This window comes from Sturnus vulgaris, chromosome 13 (assembly GCF_052056855.1).
Source record: "Sturnus vulgaris isolate bStuVul1 chromosome 13, bStuVul1.hap1, whole genome shotgun sequence".
NCBI classification, from domain to species: domain Eukaryota; kingdom Metazoa; phylum Chordata; class Aves; order Passeriformes; family Sturnidae; genus Sturnus; species Sturnus vulgaris.
Window position 1 is genome coordinate 6715673 of NC_142255.1, and position 21968 is coordinate 6737640.

The following is a 21968-nucleotide window of genomic DNA, read 5'->3' on the forward strand; positions in this document are numbered from 1 at the left end:
CACAGAAGAAACAAGGCTAAAAAAGTCAGGCTGGAAAAAGCAGCCAATACTCTTATCTGACTCAAAAGAACCAAAGGTCTTTAAATTTAGAGGCCAATAAAAATTAACACTCAAAACTCACATCTAAAGTCACAGTTAACTCTACATTCAAGCATCCACTAAACCTCCTTGCACAGTAAGACATATAAGCAGTGAACAAAAGACCAATGTCCAGTGCTATATTCCACAGACCCTTCAAGCATCAGCACTTTTCATAGAGCAAAGCTGAAGGATAGTTCATATAGCAGGGACTACCTCCACAGCAGGGCTGCTGCATTTCTTTTTTTATCCCAGCAGGAGGAGTGAATAATCCCAATAGCATTTAATGAATAGGTGATAAAAACCCAAAATTATCAGCAGATTTGGTTTACTTAATCCCACAGCACACTGACAGGAAGACTGTCAGCACAGAAACGAAGATGGTACTCAAGAATTTCCAAGTGAATTGCTGCTATCAGTTGATAATGTCTCTGCTGCTGTATATGACAGCTCAACATTCATCTCATGAGGCTGTCCACAAGTCAGATATTCCAGATACTATTCATGAAGTCACATATTCACATGCTGCTCCTCTTCCTTCCATTAGACACTTTCAAGTTTAACATATATAAGGTGTAAAACTCAATGAATGCATTGTGGAAAAGCACAGACCTAGACAAAGCCACCCACATCAAATAAGAGACCAATAAGCTGCCTTTCTACAATTTTCAAATCCAGTCTTGTAACTAAAAGCTGACAGGTACAGACAAGAGTCCTCTGCCCTAAAAAAATTTCTTCCAGAAAAGGCAGAATCTGGTTATTTTAAAGCAGTTTATGTGGTGCTTGTTAAATGACAATGTAGTGCCAACACCTGCCCCAAATACAGCCACAATATTGGTCTTAAATCTTAACAAACCAGAGTAACAGAAACCAAAGATGCATATTCATGTGCATATCAAAACACTTCACGTAAGTAGTATCTGTTGGTATGGTAGGTCTTACTAATTGACATTATAAACTGTGGCTGTAACTAAGGGATTCTGGGGGAGCAGATTAAAAATATTTGTAGGAAATCTGTCTCAGATAATCGCTGATTTATGATTCATTCTGCATTTTAGCATGTGATTCTACTTCAGCTTCCAATTACAGAAAATGCATTTAAAGAACTAAGTCATTCACTCACACTATGAATATTCCTGTTGTGCCAGGCTTACACAGGCATAGACCTGCCTAGCATAATTTAGGAAATTTTATTGCCTCTTATAACATTGGGAATCGATGGCCACCACTCAGAAGAAGGGAACTCCTGACAAAAACTAACTTAAATCTCAGAAGTGATGTTTAATGCCTGCTTCTTATTGACCAGGATTTCAAATCAGTTTTTTGGAAAACAATGAATGTGATAGTGCAGATACAACATCATTACAAGAGGTGCAAAGTCACAGATGAATTGCTGTACTTCCATCATTACAGTTCCAATTGCCTCAGCAATCACTTTACCAACTTTACCAAGTGATATGTACCTGGGTAGGTCTTCTATTTGGAACAAATTCTGTTACTGGAGACTAAGAAACCTATTAAAATTATTTTTAACAGTACAAGACCAAAAATTGTTCAGAGTACCTACCATAAACTACTGAACTCAAGACAACAGAAATGTTGTGTGGGACAATATGTTTTCATACTAATGAATGGGCCTTCATATTATCTTGATGGGGAGGGCATAACACCTCTGCAAAATTACCTGAACCTGCATTATGTACAGGCTCTCTTATGAAATACCCTGAGAGACAGCTCACATTACTGATCAGGTAAAATGCTACTCTGGAAAAACATCTCTAAGAATAAAAAAAAAAAAAAAACAGTTCCTTTACACCTGCAGAATAAGCAGTCTGCTAACACAGCAAAATTTTAATTGAGTACATTTGTGACTACAAGATGGAGAAAAGATTTGCAAGAGAGAACTATCAATAATACCCAAATAAGAATGGTCTTGCTTAAAATCCTTTCAACAGTTACCACCAAGCTTCAAATGCAAAAAGATTTCGGCTCTCTTAAAAAGCTTCACACACAAGTGGAAATTAGTTTTCACTAAGCTTTCATACAGAATGGAAAAGAAAAAAAAATATTAAAGCTAATGGAGAATGTGAGTAGTTAAAAGTAATGCCAGTCTGCACTAAATGTTTGTATATATTCTTTTGGATATGGTCAAATTAAAAGATATGTAAAGCAATATACTCTGGACCTGCAAATTCCAGCACAAGTCTGCCAAGAACTAAAGAAGTATCATTTCTTTCTTGTTTTGCACTTTCTATTGATATATTCCATGACCACAAAAATCTGCAGCAACTAAAATAATTCAAGGCTAAGTCTGAACCATTCACAGTGCAAACATTATCAATAGTTTGAAACATCTAACCTGCAGGGAAGGCTTTCTTCTTTGCTAAATAGCTTCTACCTTTGCAAAATCTTTCTGCTTTTCAGTTGCCAGTCAGTGGAGAGATTCTTGCCCAGTATGGTGCTGTTTATCTTGCTCACCCTAGCCTCTGTGGTTCACATTAAGTATGATTTCATATATATTAAAATAAGTCCCCAGTGTAAGCCTGTTCAGTTAACTAACTGCTCAGCTAGTATCAATACACAAATTGAAGCAAAGCTTATCATTTCATGTCTTAAGCCAAATATTAAGAGGGAAAAGCAGTTTTCATAGAAAATCATTGGGTGAAGGAACCCAATGAAGTACCATCTGCTGCATAGATAAAACCCAGTGGTTTTATCCCCCCTGCATCTTAGGGGAACATAAAATGAGTGCTCTTCAATAGCTTTTATTCTACAAAAACCCAAAGAACAGTAATTAATATTTATATAAAGAAAAAAACTAGAAGCTTTTTCTTAAAAATGCAATTCTATTTGATACAGCTAATCAAGGCTATTTCTAACCTGAAGTTCATCTTAAACTACTCCTACTACATCAATTTACAGCCTTAAGTGTTCAGGTATCATACAGAAACTTGTTGGCTTTTGGGGTAAAAAACAGCTGCATCTCTTAGAGCTGCAACACCAGTTTGACTACACTATGAGCAATATTATTCTGACCAGCACACAACTACCATAATGTGCTGGGACCTACTGGCTTACACCTCCAAATCCCTAAGGATTTTCACAACTAAGTGTAAAGATAACCTCAAACACTCTGAATCAACCCACAGGTAAAGGAACAAAACAATAAGGCTCTGCAACAGAAGAAAAAGGGGACACAGCATATTGAAAGCTGGATGCGAAACACCTGAGAGAGATTAAAGTACCATAAGAAACTTCAGGTTTGTTTGGGGTTTTTGTTGTTGTTTTGGTTTTTTTTTTTTTGTATGGGGTTTTGTCTTTTTTAAAAATATGATCCAAAGATCTCCCTCAGACTGAGAAGCTCAGGTTCACAATAAATTAAAGGTATTCTCAAGGCTTGCATCAACTCGAGAGATATTTATTACACTATACCTAGCAAACTACGAAGTCCAAATAATTCCCCCACCACACCTCACACCATTCAAAAGGGCAGAAGAAGCTAGAGTCAAGAGTCTGAGACACCATACCCCATAATAAATTACAGGAATTGCCATCCTGCCCACCCTGATGTGGTAATCAGTGCTAGAACTCCAAGTCAAAAAGCCTTTCATTAACAGTGCCAAAGGAGCAGCCAAAGGAACTCAGAGTAAGGAGAAATAGAAGTGGCATTTAACAACAAACACTGGTATCAGAGAAGAACAGAGGACCAGATAAGAAGCCTTTGTGTCCTGCAACCTTCTTGTCTAATGTTCCATTATTTATGCCATGCATTGATCTTCACTTGAGTCTCCCTAAAAATGATCAGTTAGCAGAATGGGTATTTGTCCAGAAAGGATTTCATCCAACCCTCAGCTCTTTCCTCTGCACATACACGGCCTTGAAACTGTAGCAAACACAAAGTTTAATCCACAGTCACAAAGTAATTATTTTTAAAGGAAGAAGGGGAGCAGCCTGACTCTTGGAGACAGATCCGAAGAAAGTTCTTCCAAACTCCTTTTAATCTAGGACTCTTCCAGAAACAACATTTAAACAACCAAACTAGTAGAAAAGGAGATTTTGTTTCCCCAACCCTCTATATGGACTGTCAAAGCTGCTGAACGCTGATTATCTTCCCTCATATATCTTGATCATTTTGTCTCCCTGAGGATTAAAACTGCAGTCTTCATTCCAGCACTGAATAGATGAAGATTTGGTTATCTGCACCTAATTAAAGTCAGAAACTGATACAGAGCACTAACGTCATTAAAGCCCAAATAATCCATTATGTCCTTTACAGTCTGGTGGGGTTTCAGTACTACACATAAAACAGGCACACTGCCAATTGTGCTGCAAGCCATTTCAAAGTGGATCCAATACTAATTAAATTCTTAGTTGAGCGGCTGCATCAGTTACTTTAAAAGACAACCCCCTCTCAAAAAAAACCCCCTAGTTTATGATATCTGCATCAAAAAATATGACACTCATGAAATCTCCATTTAGTACCCTCTGTACCTGAAGAAGAAAACACTCCTTAGAATATTAAGAACTTTGCAGAGGGACTCTAATCACAGTTCCACCTCTCCTCCCCCACCCCTATTCCTAAAGTTACAAAGAAAAAAAACAGGTGGCAGGTGCAAATAATCTATTGCATAAAACAGCACTTTTGTTTAAAATCCAGTCAAGTTTGTTAGATGAAAAACTTCACTGCCTGCTCTCTGTTCAAAGTAATTTTTGCTGACAGATCCACTGTACTCTCACACACGCAAACAAAACCTGTGACTTTCTTTACTGCCTTAGAAGGGGTAGAGTCATCAAAAGGCATTTGTAATGCTTTGAACTCATTGTATATATAACTTCTAGCAGAGCTCTAACTTGCCTTCATGTTCTTCTAGTGTGTGAATAGACTTTAAATTAGTCAAAGTCTCTACACAATTTCAAAGCCACAGCACTCAATCTGATCCCAGCAAGGTTCAAACCAGATCCCAAACACTCAAGAAGTTCTGCTTAGAGCAGTCTGCTCATGATGAAACACGCTGTCAGTGCACTGTGTACAAGGCCTCAAAACACAAACTTCAGTTTCACTCAGCCACTCATTAATTACTGTTATAAGGAGCAAATATCCCTACATAAACACTTGCTCAGATTTCTGTAGACTTAAAAACCCCTAATTTCATCTATCACTTTTACCAACTAGAAACTGCAGCTACCAAGCAGAAGGGCATAAATCCCTGAAATATTTTATCATACATTCAGGAAATATTTCTAAACATTTTCTATCACAGCTTTCTTCTCCTCTACTGCTAAAAATATGAAGAAGAGTGGGGTCCCAACTATTTGCTTATGTAACATTTTAGCTGTAGGAATACCCGGATTAAAATTAAAATACAATTAAAAGTTTCTCATCACACTGTGATATAAGGATCATCTGAACTCCTAAATTTCTAGAAACTTCACAGTGATAATTGAAATAAATCCCACAGATGACCTATTAGCCCTGATAAAAAATTAGCTCAAACAGGCACAGATTTAACTTGTTGCCTCCTAACACAATTACAGATCCCTGAACTATTAGGAGGGAATCTAAAACAGCTGATGTTATCTGTTACATTACAACACATGAAATAAATGTGAGAGAGTAAAGCCCTCTTTCATCCACTTGAAAAAGCAGACACCTAACTGAAGAATGCAGAAAAACTTAATTTGAAGAGATGATGCACAGGAAAAGGATATGCATTAAAGAACCTCACTGGCTACACTAAAATACCAAATTCTACAGACTGCTTTAGAAAGCCTGTGCTAAGTATGTGAGCAGCACCCAGCAATGACCAACCCTCATTTACCAGGGAGGTACTTAAGGATCATCATATCTGGTAATTAAAGAGTGAGGAATATGCAATGCAAGACCAGAATGGACACAGTTACTATAGTTTGGTTGTAAATCTACAGTTCAAACACTAAGTGTCAATTCAGGCTACTAACAGAGGAATTTTGAAAAGATGAAACTTTCAAGGGTTTTTAAATTATAATTTTAGCATTAATTTACAGATGAGCTCACAATTTTGATTAACTAGCTTTAAGAGGATTAAACATTACTGCTTGACCACACAGAAACACTAAATATACTCAAACTAAATTTCTCTGAAATTTATAGTCAAACTAATTTATCTGAATTTTAATTAAACAAAATTAAGAAAAATTATAACTAAACCTATAAGCATTCTTCCAAAAACAATACTCTGTAACGAGAATAAAAATATGCTGGTTTGTTTTGGTTTTCTACTGCAGATTAAAAAAAATACATGTAATGGGGACTACCTTACCATTACACTTCCTACAGATTATAATACTTCATGCTACAAAATTATACAATTTATCACACAGAATTAGGGATGAATAATAAATATTGTTTGAAAACAATAAAATCTCTAGATGGAATTCTAGTTGTGTGTATACACACCTTAAAAAGAAAGAATCCGTGCTAATTTTCATGCATTGGGTGGAAAGTTGGCACCTTTAACAATCCAAAACTCAATAAAGAATAATCTGAACTTTTAAAATCAGATGCAGAGGGTCAATGCATTGCAATGCAAGTGACAATTTAATTCAAGTATATTTTATTTTCCAAGAGCTGAAGTTAGAAATGTAGATGGCCCTATACTGTCTTCTCTTACTACACAATGGGCCTGCTCAAGCTCCCTTGTGGGGAGTAACACACAGACACAGTAAAGTATTTTCAGTTAAGCACTTTGCAGCAATGTATACACATCCATTTTCCTGACAAACAAAAATCAAAACGACCAATGATCATAATTTTCCATAAGCTATCTCCTTACCATGAGAGGAAGAGCTCCTATTTGCAAGTGATGCAGTCGAGGAGGTGCATGGTAGTGGGCCAAGTGAGGATGCAAGGGCCCTGGAGGGTAGGTGGCTGCAGTCACACCAGCTTCAATTCCTAGTTCCCTGTCACATGAATGAAAGTGGCATTACAGTAAAGGAACAGCTTGCCTCCTAGGTACAATCCCACTGCTTTGGAGACCCTACAACACAGTACAGCTCCAACAACAGTTTCACATAAAAGTTTTTTTTTACTGTATTTAAACTTTGCTAAAGAATATTGCTATCATAACTAAAAGTTATTTTTAAAATAGCTGCTAAGATTTAGTACGAAAAAAATTGAGACAACTCCACATTTACTGTGCCCACTAATATGATCCATGTGGAGTCTTCTCTGCAGCACATGCTGTGGGAACAGCAGCTGTCATGCATGTACCTCTTCACTGATGACCAAAAGTATTTTTTTAATAATAAATATATTGGGGAACATAAGCACTTCATAAGTGGGCCTGATGCAATTGTACAGAAGTTCAAACAAAGAGGGGAGAGAATATAGTAGTCTGTACTACTAAGCCCTTAAAAAACACTAGAAATATATTTAAGATATTAAGTACTCAAAGCAATATTTCAAAGCCATATCAACATCTACAAACTTTAAACTACAGGTACATGCAGCAGCTTTTAAAACCACAGGCAGCACTATCAGTACTGTGATCAGCACATTGTGGTCCAGAGTCCCAAGAGCTCTAACAGTGTCTGATTACTCACCAGGCAGATCTCTCCGGAGCTTGGCGAGGGTGGGAAGACATAGTCTGAGGCACATGGATGTGATGCCCGTGACCATAATTAGGATGCATTCTGTGAGGATGTGGAGGAGGCCGCTCATGAGCACGTCTAAACAACAAAAAACAGCCACAATTACTTTCACATACTTTTTAGTGTGAAGAAACTGACACCCATAACCAGAATGTTACAGACCAAACTACTACGGTGCCTTTAAAACAAGAAGCTCACCATGCAGTATTTTAATTTCTACTTTAGATATAAGTTACAAACTAATTTTAACAAAGATTTCATATTCAAAACCAAAACCAGCTTCAGCTACAGTGACCTGTCCTTCACTTGGCAGACATGACTATAGAGACTGAGAGTGTTTAATCCTAACCTTGAAGGGCAGGTAGGAAAGAGAGGGCCATGTGACAGATATGTTCAGATTCAGTGTCATTCACAGCTCTGCTGCAGATTATTTCTAGTAAAACTGTACCAGCAAAAGTAATTATGGGAAACTTAATACACTAATCAGAGGACATTTTCCTTGAAACATGTTTGTATCATAGCTCAGGTAAACGGGGCACAGAGTTTTTATCCATGCCAGTTGGTACAGAACAGCTATGGATCTGAAAAAACCAACTTAACGCCTGATGACTGATTTCTGCTACTTTTCCACTTCCCACTTTACCTACTTTACCACAGAAATAAATGATTAGGACTTTTTTTTTCATTGCTTTCAATGTAGAAAGAATGGTTTATTATTCAACCTAAAAACTTGTATTTTACCAAAATTCAATTAAAAACCCCAAAAAAACCAACAAAACACCATAGCAAAACAACTTCCATAGTTTCATGAAACCTGAACATCACGTAGACTCGTTTTCCCTAAACCAAGTCTTAATCTAAAAGAAACATCTTTAAATCATGGAAATAATGTATAAATGTAAAACTCCTAGGCTGTCCATCCCACAGTCTTTATAGGTGGAAAATTAGACAAAAAATAACCAGAAAGCCCATATATTATACAGATGCACTGCACCTTGATATATGACTAATCATTCTCTACTTCCAATCCTGAAAAGGTACAATATTGCTGGACAGGAAGGAAACAACCTGGACTATTATTCCTTTTGTTATTTGTAGAAATGAAGGATGAAACGTGTTAAGAACACTTTAAGATTTCATGATACAGAATTGAAGGAACTGCAAGCCTGCTGGCAGCCTCGAGTCTGTATTCAGTAACAGAGTACACCAGTTTCTGGTTGTCAGAGTACAATCTGATTTATAGGAGGCTGGGTAAAGACAGACTGATTTTGCACGTAATTTGAATGAGAATTAGAGGGGTAAAAAAAAAAGACCAAGGGCAAAACAATTCCATATGGTTACAAACCAAAGCTTAAGAGGAGAAACACCTCTGAGCAAACTGGCCCTGACTGATTTGAGACTGGTGACTTCAGAGAGCATGTCAAGGAAGAACCTACTATCAATATTTGCCTACAATTTCCTATACATATGCATATTTCTATACAAATTCACTACACTGCAGAACTGCCAATATTCACAACTCCAATCCCCAAACTACTTAAACCCCAGAACCGTAAGATAGCTAACACTATTATTTTTCCTTAAAATGCTACCTTGTTGTCTCTCAGCCACTGGCTTCTCTGTCATGTGCCATTTGTGGGCATTCACTGCCTATAGATATTTAACCTGGAAATTGCCTTAAAAGTTGCAGTTAAAGCAGAATTCTCTTTTAAGCACTAACTTCTAAACAAGTTTTAAGTTAGTTATGAGTCAAGTTTGTATAAAAAAGTTAGGAGCAACAAGTAGAGAGCTCATTCTTGAAATTCTCTTAGATATTTAAACATATTACCTTCAGAATTAAAACAAGTTCAGCTACTCTATGAATACAAAGCTACTACTGACCTGTTATCTTTTGATACTAGCATCAACAATCTAGTTAAGCAACAACAGTAGCACATCTTAGCAGCTACAGTTCAACATTGATCACATTCTCAGTCTCCTTCTCTTCTAAAGCAAAAGGCATAGGAAAGATACATAAGCATCTAATCTGAATTAAACTCAGGATATTGTCCATTATGACAATTTGTTAATTTTAAAGTATTGGTCATATAAAAAAATCTTAACTGCATCAACAAGGCAAAAGAATAATTTACTGTCAAGAGACATCTGACCAGAGTTTATGATGTACTCTTCAGGCTATTCAGCTTGAGGAGAAATTCCTTCTTGTTATCCAGAGTAATGGGCAAGAGAGACAAGCTCCCCTTATCTTCCACACCCCCTTGGTGCCTTACCTGGAGACACACCTGAGAGATGTAACGGAGCAGGGCCAGTCCTACTGCTCACGTGACTGTGATGATTTGTAAAGACACTTCTTACCATGGTTTAACACTAACAGTTCCTAACCATGCAATTAACAATTTGAGATTCGCATGCAACATTTTACAAACCTGAGGGAAATGAATTATATGTTTAGATACTGTTCTGAGTACATTTGTGACATACGTTGGGTGTTGCATCATTCTTCTTCTCTGGACCTCCATCCTCTGGATCACTTCGTGAGGATGTAGCCTCTGTGCTGGAGGTGCTGTTGCAGGGATGTGATGGGATATTGGCTGGTGTGTTGCAGGGAGATGCTGTGGTATTGGAGCAGCTGCACTGGCTAAGGGATGAGTTGGTGGCGGAGGTGGAACAGGATGAGAAGACGCATGAGAGGAGATTGAAGCATGGAAGGGATGCACTGGATGAGGGATAACATAATCCACTTGAGGTGGAGGTTGTGGCTGTGGAGGAGGATTTCCATGAGAGTGAGGACATGCAGAAGCTTGATGGTGAAGAGGTCTGGTCAAGGAAGCATCTGCAATGAAAACATCATGTGCTTTTAATTTGGTCAATTGCAGGTTTTGACTTAAATTTAATTTAAGCAGTATCTTCACATAGGTGTTTTAGTATTAGTACACCAGTTTAAACAGTGGCAACATGGGAATACGTGTTTATGCAAATTCTAAATAAAGTGATTCTCAAGCAATATACCCTACAAGAAACCTACATTTTCTGCAGCCAAAAGCATTCTGTTTTCCAATACTGGAAAAAAGAAAGAAAAAATCTGTATGATACCAACTGGAAAAGGTACAGAGAAAGGTCTGAGTTGGAAGGGACTTCAAAGATCACCTTGGTCCAAACCCCTGCCATGGACAGGGACACCTTCAACTAGACAAGGCTGCTCCAAGCCATGTCCAACCTGGTCCTGAACACTTGCAGGGAAGGGGCAAACACAGCTTCTCCATGCAAACTGTACCAGAGCCTCACCACCCTCACAGGGAGGAATTTCTTCCTTAAACCCGATCTAAATCTACTCTCTTCCATTTCTAAGCCATCCCCCCTTGTCCTACCACCACATGCCCTCGTCAAAGGTCCCTCCTCCTCTCTCTTATAGCCCCTTTAGGCACTGCAAGGTGCTGTAAGGTCTCCTCAGAGCTTTCTCTTTGCCAGGTTGAGCAATTCCAACTCTCTTAGCCTGTCCTTGGAGCAGAGGTACCCCAGCTCTCTGAGGACCTTCACGGTCCTCCACAGACTCACTCCAGCAGGTCTGTCCTCCTTGTGCTGAGGAGCCCAAACCTGAAACACTGTTCCCAGTGGGGTCTCATGAGGAAGGAACAGGACAGAATTCCCTTCCAGTATTAGTTTACATTTGTTGTTTAATTTTTAAAAGTTCAAGCCCCTTCTTTCCATGTTCACTATTCTACAGAGACAATAAAATTTAAAAAAAAGAAATCACAATCAAACAAATGGTTCTGCCAAAGCATATCTCACTGGGGGGATAGGACAAGAGACCAACCAAAGAAAATGAAATAAAAAGCCAATAAAAAGGAGATGAAAAATATTTTCATAGCAAATACAGTTTTTAAGTCTCAATGTTATTATGGTCACTCGTAAGAAAATATTCTAACTTTACTTTGGTCCTGTTCAAACCCCCTCACTGTTCAAATTATTTCTTAACTGGTGTTTTGCTAGGCCAGCTGTAGGATCAGTGCAAGCAGGCAGGGTGTTCCCTGCCGCCAGGGCAGTGTCACAGCAGAGCAGTACTCACAAGGAGAATGCATGTAGTGGCGGCAGGACGAGAGCGAGGCCTGGGGCGGCGGCTGCGGCTGTGCCACCATGGCCGAGCCGTAGCCGTCCATGGGCAGCGCCTGGCTGGGCCCCGCGCCCGCCTGGTGCCCGTAGAGCGCCGTGCGCGACGAGGAGCCGGGACAGCACGGGTCAAACGCCGACGTTCCGTGGAAAGCGCCGCTGCCGTGACTTCTGATACCGCTGCTGCTCAGGTCTACTGGCAGTGCCTGCTGCAAAAACAAACCAGCTTTCTTCAGGCCACTCTTCACACATTGAAAGCAAAGTCACATTCAAATATCAGATTTAGAAAAAATAAATATTAGCACAAGCAACTGGGATCCAAATTTTGAAGTTTCACAGCTTGACTCTAGAACATTTTTTAAATATGGCTAATATTTCTTATTCCTAAATTCATTAATCTGGCGAGACCAACTTCCTTACACTAGATTCTGTAAACACCAACCAAAATCCCCCAAAAAACCCCCACTGCCCCCAACCAAAGTAAAAACCTCAACAAAAACCCCAACGATAGATAAGTAAGATTGACAGTTTTGCATACTGTAACTTAGCACAGGACTGTTCTTTCTTATGACTGTATTGTTTTACTGCTGTGATTTAATTACCCAAGAAGTCTAAAAAAGCAATGATTTTAGAGGAGCAACTCTTTTACACTTTTTATATACAGAACATTAGACTTGATATTTTTCTTCCCTCAAAGCAGCTCAACGATTTGCATTGCAAAACTGCTACTATGGGCAGAATATTTCAAGGTAATTATGTTTGGTTTGCTATGCAGTCACTCATCTTACAACCATGAAGAGGTCAGCTGTCAATGATTACCTGAAGGATTATGTCTTTCTGTAAGATTTCAGGGTTTTGTGTTCATATATATTACGGTTCAATTTTTCCTTTTAGTTCCCTTCTATAATGCCTAATACAGAGCAAGAGAGTAATTTATAATTCAGTATCCTCATCCTATTCTCTCCTATCTGGAACAACTTGAAATCCCGAGTCACAAGGTGTGATTGTGAGTCACAAGGATTAAACATGCCTGCTCATGGTAACCGGTGCCAGAACTGCTGCTTGCTCCACACGGGGCAGGCATGGGAGGAGGCCTTTCCACAGGGCAGCTGGAGTCACTGAACGAAGGAGATAGTGGCACAGCTGGGTGAGGGTTGTGGTGGTGATGGTGGTGGTGCTGGAAGTGGTGGCCATGCTGCTGAAAGCAGCTTGTATGTGGGTGCCCCAGTGCATGATGAGTCTGTGAAGGTCCTCCACACGGAGAATGCTGGGGGCAGCACGATGGCAGCCTTGGCATGGCTGGAGGGCCAGTTTCCAGTGTTGAATTAGATGCAGCTCTTCTTATTTCATCTTGAAGACAAAGTTAATATTGAAGTGAAAGAAATTAGTAAAGCTGATCACTGTAAAGCAGTGTCTTAAACAGAAACAAAACACCATGTACCTCACAATTAAATATTTAACCAATTGAAAACCAGATCTAGAATATAACAAAACAAACTAGATACAAAAAGTAAGATTTAGCTATACCTGCCAAATGAACCAAAACTGAATGTTTCAGGTGGAAGTACTCATGGTAACCACTGGATGACATAAATATTACACTGGCCTTATTCCACAAATTTAAGGCATGTCATCAGCAGGGAAAGGAGGGAAAAATTGTTCCTGTGGTTAGTATGCAGAGACCTCAAACTCCTGTGCAGCTGTGGTTCACTCAGGTTAATTGTCCCTCACCACACTTGGCAGACAGGGCAGCTTTGTTCCAGTGATGCCATGAGCACTCCCTGTATATATGGCTCTATGCAGGTCTGTATAAATGTGCTCCCACGGGGTTATCCACAGCAAGAGATACACTCAAGGAATCCAAATACATCCTTCACTGCCTTACAACACAGACTGAAGTAACACCTCTGTAATACACTGCCATGAGAGACTTAATTCCCAGTGAACTACATTCCACCTCCTCAAAAAGCAAGGACATGGTTCTTTATATATAACCAAATCATTTCAACAGGCAAAAGCAGAAGGCTCCAACAAATTTCCTGTATCTTTATGGAGAAATCAATAGTCTTTTCCAGATTGCTGTCCTCTCAGCTTAGCACTGTTAGGTTCAGTACTAAAACTTCACATGGCATTTAATTTAGAAAACGCTGATTAACTTCCTCTACCTCCTTTGTACTCAGAGGCAATGCAACAGTTCAGAGCTCTTATCCTGTACCTCCAGTTGAAGTGCCGGCAGTGCTGCCACTGGGGAGACTGGGAGTGGCCTCTGGTGCTGCAGAGGGCTGGCTGCTGGACACGTTTGGAGCTGCATCAGAGGCCTGCTCTGAGGTAGACGTACTGGAGCTGGTAGTGGAAGCAGAACTCACGACCTGCGGCTCCACTCGAGCTGATGTGGTTGGCACAACTGTCGGCTCTAGTGAAATAAAAAAGCTTTCATGTTCTTTAAGCTTTAAAAGCTGCTGAGGTTTTTTTATTGTTGTTCCTGCTTTTGAACTTTTTTACAAGACATTCTCAATTCTGGCCTTGCCAGAAGCTAAGAAAGTCAGAACACAAAAATCTGACAGGCCTGTGTATGGAAAGAAAATTAAAATTACCTTTTGTTTCCTCTCTCATGTTTTTTTACTCTATTCAAGTTTTAATAATGAACATAAAATCAATTCTCAACCAAATCTGATATTTAAGTTTTATTTACTGGATAAAAAACGCCTACTATAAAGGACATTAAATTATTGCAGTACTTTATGGTAAAAACACTCACTGATATCCTCCATGAATCCACAAAGAAACTCTGTGCTTAAGTATTATTTTTATAACTTTTTATTGCCTAAAAAAACCAGAAAAACTTCTAGATCACTCACCAAGAACAGCATAACATCTAAACTAACAGTACTGTTTCACAAACTTTGATCATTCCAGATGCATAAAACTAAAGGCTTTAGCAAGGTAAGCTTGATTTCTAGTCTCAACACATGCTAAAAGCAGATTATCAATATTTGAGACTTCTCTTAAAGGTACATACCTGTTCATATTACACATTGCAAAGCTAACAGTGAGCAACATATCCTGAAAATCCAAAACACTTATGAGTCTTCTCTTTTACTAGATAATTGTAAACAAGTTAAAATTTAAAACTATACCTGGTGGCATAATTAGAATTTAGTTTTGAAAAAGACTTTGACTGAAAATTTGAGATTCCTCTTAAGGAATGAAAGACAACAACATGACTAGGAATATAAGATACTATAAAAGGGAAAATCATCAGAAACAGCTCAGGTTTTTTTAGTAAAAACGTCTGCATGGATATTGGGGGAGGTGGAGCATCAAAAAACATCAAATACTTCCTTTACACAAAGTCCCAAAATAAAGTATGAGTAGCTTTCAAGATTGCTCTCTATATCTTGAAGGAGTATCAGCAATTCAGTGAGCAAAGGAATAAATATAACTTCTCTCTTGCAAGTCTTCCAACTCATCACATTAAAAAAACATGACCTGGTATCTACATCTAAATGCCTCTTATTTTTAATGTGGCCTTCCAATATACTGATTTTATTTATTTTAAGAACAACGTTTTGGGTGAAATGTATTAATCTTTAAATTCAGAAAACAAGAGCAACTTTATAGTACATGTATAGCCTACAATGAGAAGTGATCAGCCAGTGCTCAGGTCAGTGGCCACCCTGAGTTCCCCCAGGCTCAGGTTCCCCAGCAGCTGAGACTTTCACCACAGCCCTACAGACACTTCTGATTTCCCCTGCCCAAACCAGTGAAAAACAAGGGGCTTGGTCCACCGTGAACTGCTAGCTACAAGAAACTGAATTTCTTAACATGCTGCCCAGACCAGTGTGAACCCAGGAAGTCAGGATCCTTATGCTCAGGAAGCAGCCAGCCAAGTTTTAAGACCAGTATCTTTGATGAAAAAGGTAAAGTTGGGATAAACTGCAGAGCTGCCTTTTACATTGTTAATTCGGAAGTCTGATCATTTAACACTAATTCATGTGTGAAATTTGATGCCTAAACCCAAAAATAGTATTCCTTAAATCCTGGAAGCTTCATCTTAGGCATTTCCTCTAGAAGGCAGGAGAAGCAGCTAGTCTTTAACACACACATGATGGAAGTGTATTTTAAAAATAATTTGGTTTCTGAATACAAGACTAATTTCTATAATATGAATGCTAAGAGTAAATCAAAGCAACAGAAACCTATACTGCACCCCTTCAATAATAGAGCTGTTGGGATATTTCACAGTAAATCCATAAAAAAAATAATCTGTACATCAACTCATCCTCTACCTTAAAAGCCATTAACCAACCAAAACTATTCTCAAGCCTTTCTGACTCTCCATCCCACCCCAAAAACCACAACTTGAAGAATTAGATATTGCAAGATTCTAAGTTTGCAATGGACAAAACTTCTGTTCACATTACAAATAACATGCACCCAAGAAATCCCCAAAACCACCACCATCTGCAAATATAAAAGTGCAAAAACATACATGAGCTTCAGCTTTTCCTTCTCCAAATTTTTTGGTAATTGGTAAGTTGCTCTTACGATTTTCAGCAGGAATAGACTTATTAAGTGTCAGCAGCTTTTAATGTTAGGAACCAATGAAAGGTTACAGCTTCAGAAACCTAACACACTTTACTAGTTTAGGGTTGGGCTTTTTTTCTTTTTTTAAAAGTTATTTTTACTTCAAGGCCTGAAAGAACAGTCACTATTCCAAAGCATAGGCAATGATAGACTTTCCTTTTATAGTGCTGCATTGAAGTAAGTGCATATTTTTCAAGAAGTAGTTCCAACCTGTTCTGTAATTTCTGCCTGGTGAGTCAGCCCTCAGACACACACCCAAGGCAGCTTTGGAAGAAAAATTGCATCTTTTTATCGAAAAGATCCATTGAAAATGGCTAAACTTTAAATTCTGAAAGGAAGGGCACAAGAGGATTTTCTGTCAAACCTGGAAATCAAATATCCTCATAGAAGGGTACCTTACATCTCATGCAATGAACTTCAGTGCCCTTACACTGCCCACGCTGCTGCTGAAGAGATTTCTCTGCCAAAGCAACTTACCATCTTCATCCACAGTGAGGTCCACGACTTCGGCCGCGTTCTGCCGCAGGGGCTGGATGACAGTGGAGATCCTGCTGCGGGACCGCGCCTCCGGAGCACGGGCAGCGTGGGAACCCGAGCTCTGGCCCCAGTGCGATCTCGAGTGTCCAAGCGCAGAACGAGACCTTAGCAAAGGGAACACCTCAGCTACTGGCCTACATGTTGCCAGCATTAATTTCTTCTCCTCCTGTTTGAGGAGCTACATGGAATTTTTTATTATTAGAAAAGCATTTTGTTACACTGAGATACCCTGTGAGTCCCTTTCACCAAACACACAAACGCTACTGCAGCCTTTATCAGAGAACATAACAGCAAATGCCCAGCATGGAGGTCTTTAAACCATGTCCCATGTACATGTAGCTATGTTAAAAAACAATTCACTGTGAAACCCTACAACCGTGGCCAGGCAGTAATTAGAGCTGAAGTTGTTTTAGCTTTGTAAATAGTGACTGAAGAGTCCCCAAATCCTATACTACTCCTGTGCAGTCTGAAACAGCAGGTCTATGAATGACGACAGAACTATGAAAACAATAAAAAAATTGTACATTAAGTACACTTTTGCATTTTAACTTGTGACAGAGTACTTTCAGAGGATAGTTTTTATATTTCAAATTTCCAAAGTGTCTTAACTGTGCAAAATCTCTGGATCTTTCCCTCTATTATTTTGCTCCCTCTCTTTGGAGAGCAAACACAACTTTTTGTGATACTTAAACTAAAATGCAATGTAGCTTGAGGAGATCCTAAGCCTGTAACTGTACCTAAGGAAAGGGATGGATCTATCTCTACATTATAACACACAGCACCCATTCCGGTCAGTTTAGCCATACACATTTACCCAATACTCAAAACAATGATCTTTGGAGTGTGTGGCCTCTTTGGTAGAGTCTTTAATTAAAGGAACAATATTTTTACAGTATTGTATTTACCATTTCACTCTCAAAAAACTTTGACTCTCCAGTATTTACATAAATCAAGTGGCTCTTTCCAATTTGGAACAACAATGTACTCAGACTTCAGAAATTCAGAAGAGGAAAATGTGAAGAAAAGGGAATGACTTCACTGAAAACAAACAAAACCCATTGCACAAATCACCATGGAGCTACTGCTGTTTTGGCTGTAGCACTGCAGAAGGTGAGGGAAGAAAGAACTAATTTTTTCACATCTTAAGGCTATTACAGAAAACACATCTTATTGATGCCAGGAATATACAAAGCTGTGGGGTTTTTTAAAAGCATCTGGCTATAGATAGGTTTGAATCTGAAGTTTTCTTCAAGGAACTCCACTTTAAAAGATTCTATAAAATCTGAAAATACGGAACAAAACTTCCAGAGATTCTTGGAAGAACAGGAAAGCATATACAGCAGCAGCTTCAAAAAAGAGAGTTGCTTTCCTGAGAAATACTCAGCTAATCCCTAGATAGTTAACTCAGCCTACACGTGCTCTCTCTAGGATGTCACTGTGCAGCTTTGCTTCCCCTAAATTCTGCACATCAATCACACTGATATATCCACCTCAACAACTCCAGACTAGTTCAATTCTCAAGGTTTGGCAAAGCTGTGCTTTGGGCTTTTTGTCCTTACTTTCTTTGGGAGTTTAGGATCGGGGTTTTTCATTATTGATTGGGTTTTGTTTGGTTTGGTTTTTTTAAATAAAAAAAATGCATACTGTGCATTCTGGTTAGAAATACAGTGACATTACCTTATAGGCTTTTAATGGCACAAAGCATTGTGACAAAACCAGAGACAAGCAAAACTTCATTAATACAAAGAGATGCAAATTTCACCTGTAGTTTTCACCAACTGTGACTATCTCCACTTCACTGTCTGTTGAGGTAACATTAATTTCTTCGTTAGCAGTGACCTGGGGAGTGGAGGATGCTTCAATCACAACAACATCTTCATCAATACTTCCTGAGGAAGAAAAAGGAAGAAGAAAGTTTCTATATTTCATTTATACTTCATTCAGCAACTCTCATTATAAGAGACTATTTTTCATAGACTTAAAATACATATAGGCAGAGAATTAAATGACATATGTCAAAACCTTAGGTGCAACTGTCAAATACATGACCTAATTATCAGAGGGAGTAATTCTGCTGTAAATACTGACACAAGGAGACAGAAGACTGAGTGGGGGGTAGGTATGCAAGCTTGCATTACAGACATTGAAAGCAATTACGGTGAATTTTATTATCTGTAACACCAACAAAATTCGGTCATTTAATATAAAACAGAACAAATTTCCAAGCTAGTAAAGTAGTAGTGGTTTGTTATCACTAATAGCTTCTTAAAAAATGTTTTTATAGGTATCAGTCTCAAGGCTGAACACTGACAAGAAAAACGATTCACCAACTAGTTTATACTTAAAACAAAATTAATCCCTTGGTGTTCATAAACACCTTTGTATCTAGACTTTTTGTGGCATCCACAATCTGTAGTAGACAGAGGAAGATGAAATAAAACTAAGAATGATAAAAAACAACAAGAAAAGCCCCACAAAAAAGGCGTTTTCTTAGGAAACAGCTTCCACTTCAGGAAGAATGGTTCCAGTTCCAGCTTAACAAGTAGACACATGAAATACTTCTCTAGAGCTGCAACACTGGCAGTGGTGAGTCTGAGCTATCTACAAGACTTAAATTGAGTATTCACAGAGCATAAAAGAACTTCCTAAAACAATCTGTATAGCTTAGAAATCACAAACTATCATTTTGGTTTTTGCAAATTTCTTCAAGAATTTGGTCTCATTCAAGTCAATACTTCCATTCTGTATGGACTGACTGTTCTCAGCTGCTTTACCCAATTACATGGTGGGAAAGATGATCCATTTTTATCAGTTTTTCTGCGTTGAAAAAAACCCAAACTGCATTGCCTATTTTCCAATACCCTTTGTTTCTGACCATACTTATCCCAGAAAGATTGCTGGCTGAAGATGTAAAGAATGATGCTTCCAAATACTGGCACTAACAAAACTCTAGCAATTGGAAGTGTGGAACAAAGTTAGGTCTCAGAACTTGCAGGAAAATTTTGGGGAAAACTGAAAATACTGCAAAGTCTAAAACACAAAACAACATTCCAAAACTGAAAATAGTGAAAGGCAGTAGCTGAAGTCATCATCACATTCAGAAGAATGTAAACATTGTGCCTATCAGGGGCAAACAAGCAACAGCTTCCTTACACAAAACCATCTCAGCTGCTGTCAGACAAAACTACGTGGCCAAGCAGCTGGGGAAAGGTCAGAAAAAACCCAAAGCTCTTCCTTCTAGCTTCCAAGCCTTCATTTCTCTGAAATATAAATTTGAGAGCACTCCTCAGAGTCCACACATCCTCAGGCTCAGCATTTCTTGAAATTCACAACAGGTGCAAAAGTAGAAAGATTTAGGCTTAAATGATTTTGTTACTTCAGAAAACAAGTTCTTCTCGAGGACTGAATCATCTGCTCTGCCATGTAGATGTATACTGAAACTCACCCAGTGCATACCTCTACTGAAATTCTGACACAAGCTTAGCTCATGAAAACCAAAGGGAATTCTTAACTGACTATCTACACAATTTAGATACCCTTCTCAATGTTTGAAAGCTTGTTTTATTCTTTTTTTTTTTTTAAGCACACCTTCAGCTGAAGGGTGATTGTACCAACTACACAAACCAAACTGTAGAAAACATCAGGACTGGTATTGAATGAACCGGTTTTATGAGTTGCAAAATAGCAAACAAAATCTTCAGGAAAATAGTCAAAGTTGCTCCAAGTAGGATACAGCATAGACATAGTTCAGTCACATGCTATTTCCTACTGTTCCTGCTTCCAAAAACACCCTCCTAAGTCAAAAGCACAAACTGATGAAGTACTTTCCTATACAAGGAACCAATATCTTCTTCAAAATTAAGCAGTAAAACAACTCCTCTAAACTATGTAAATATTTAATTGTTTTATACAGTCCACCATGATAAGGTATAATCCATTTTTTTCTTTTAGCACATACCAGTCACTGGTCAGTCATCTTCTGTCTGTAAAGAACTTCAAGCAAAATTTAAAGCATGAATACCTTACTCATCAGTGCATCATCTGAATGACTGAAGCTGTAAGAAGCCAGCTAAATCTGGATAATTACAGAGTTTACTACACTATTCCTGCAGTTCTCTAGGGTTATCTCGCTTCAAGGAGAAGAGTCACTGGACTGCTGACAGCAAAACAGTCACACAGATGAAAGAGATGTATTTTGTACTACTTTCAGAATAATACCTATGGCTACAAAACAAATAGAAAATCATCCTCCTGCAGGCACACATTATTTCTCTGTCATCTTCTGAATCACAGAACATAGCAAGCAAATTATACTCTGGTTATTTGTGAGTAAATTAACCTTTGGGCCACCACTGAAAGACTCAGTCTGCATTTCAAGAGAGCTACTTAAAAACAAAACTTCTCTTGAAAATCACAGTCAGGATTTTAATAGCTTCCACTGAATTTGGGGTTGTTTTTTCCCTTCTCACATCCTCAAATAGTATTTCTTAGTGCACACAAGACACCAAATTTCAGTTTGCAAGTTTTGCATTTCCCATTCAGACCTTTCAATAGCCATTAGTAATTAAATTTCGTATACGACTATTAATCAGAAATAATCAGCAACTTCTTCCCATAAGTTTTTTTCCCCCTCTTTTAAAAGCCTTTTTTATGATGGAAACCTAATGCTCAGCTGGCCTAGGGGAAGGGATAAACGGCACATGCTTGAATCCAAATCTGAACATGTGCAAAACTATAATCCTCCCTTAAAAAGAAAAACACACTCTCGTCCAGGCCCTACCTCACAAAGACAGTAAATCTGTCATAAAGTGCTTTATAAAGCAGAATAGAACTTTTATAACAAAATAAAGATAATATTGGACTCTGAAGTCCAATACTTAGATTAGTCAATGACATATTTTTCCCTAGAAAGTTGTAAGATTATTTCCCAACAGAGTATTTCCCAACAGAAACTGCTATGTGCCACTGACAGACCAACTTGCTGGGAAGCAAGCTTTAGAATAAAATACTTTAATAATCCAGAAGTTCTA

At 38.4% G+C, this 21968-nt stretch overlaps 1 protein-coding gene across 7 annotated transcripts in view; it reads right to left on the reverse strand.

Moving 5' to 3' along the window:
* The window catches only part of RNF111 (ring finger protein 111), a 45025-nt gene that overhangs the window by 5988 nt on the left and 17069 nt on the right, over positions 1-21968 (reverse strand). For 5 of the 7 annotated variants that reach the window (XM_014873992.2, XM_014873993.2, XM_088172483.1 and 2 more), the window contains 8 exons: positions 18701-18827; positions 16879-17042; positions 14030-14227; positions 12845-13164; positions 11774-12023; positions 10189-10540; positions 7660-7785; positions 6891-7017 (listed from right to left, as the gene is read on the reverse strand). In XM_014873992.2, coding sequence (XP_014729478.1) covers positions 6891-7017; positions 7660-7785; positions 10189-10540; positions 11774-12023; positions 12845-13164; positions 14030-14227; positions 16879-17042; positions 18701-18827 — 1664 coding nt within the window. The remainder of the gene's footprint in view (positions 1-6890; positions 7018-7659; positions 7786-10188; positions 10541-11773; positions 12024-12844; positions 13165-14029; positions 14228-16878; positions 17043-18700; positions 18828-21968) is intronic. The other 2 variants (XM_014873995.2, XM_088172481.1) reach the window with 1 other exon arrangement.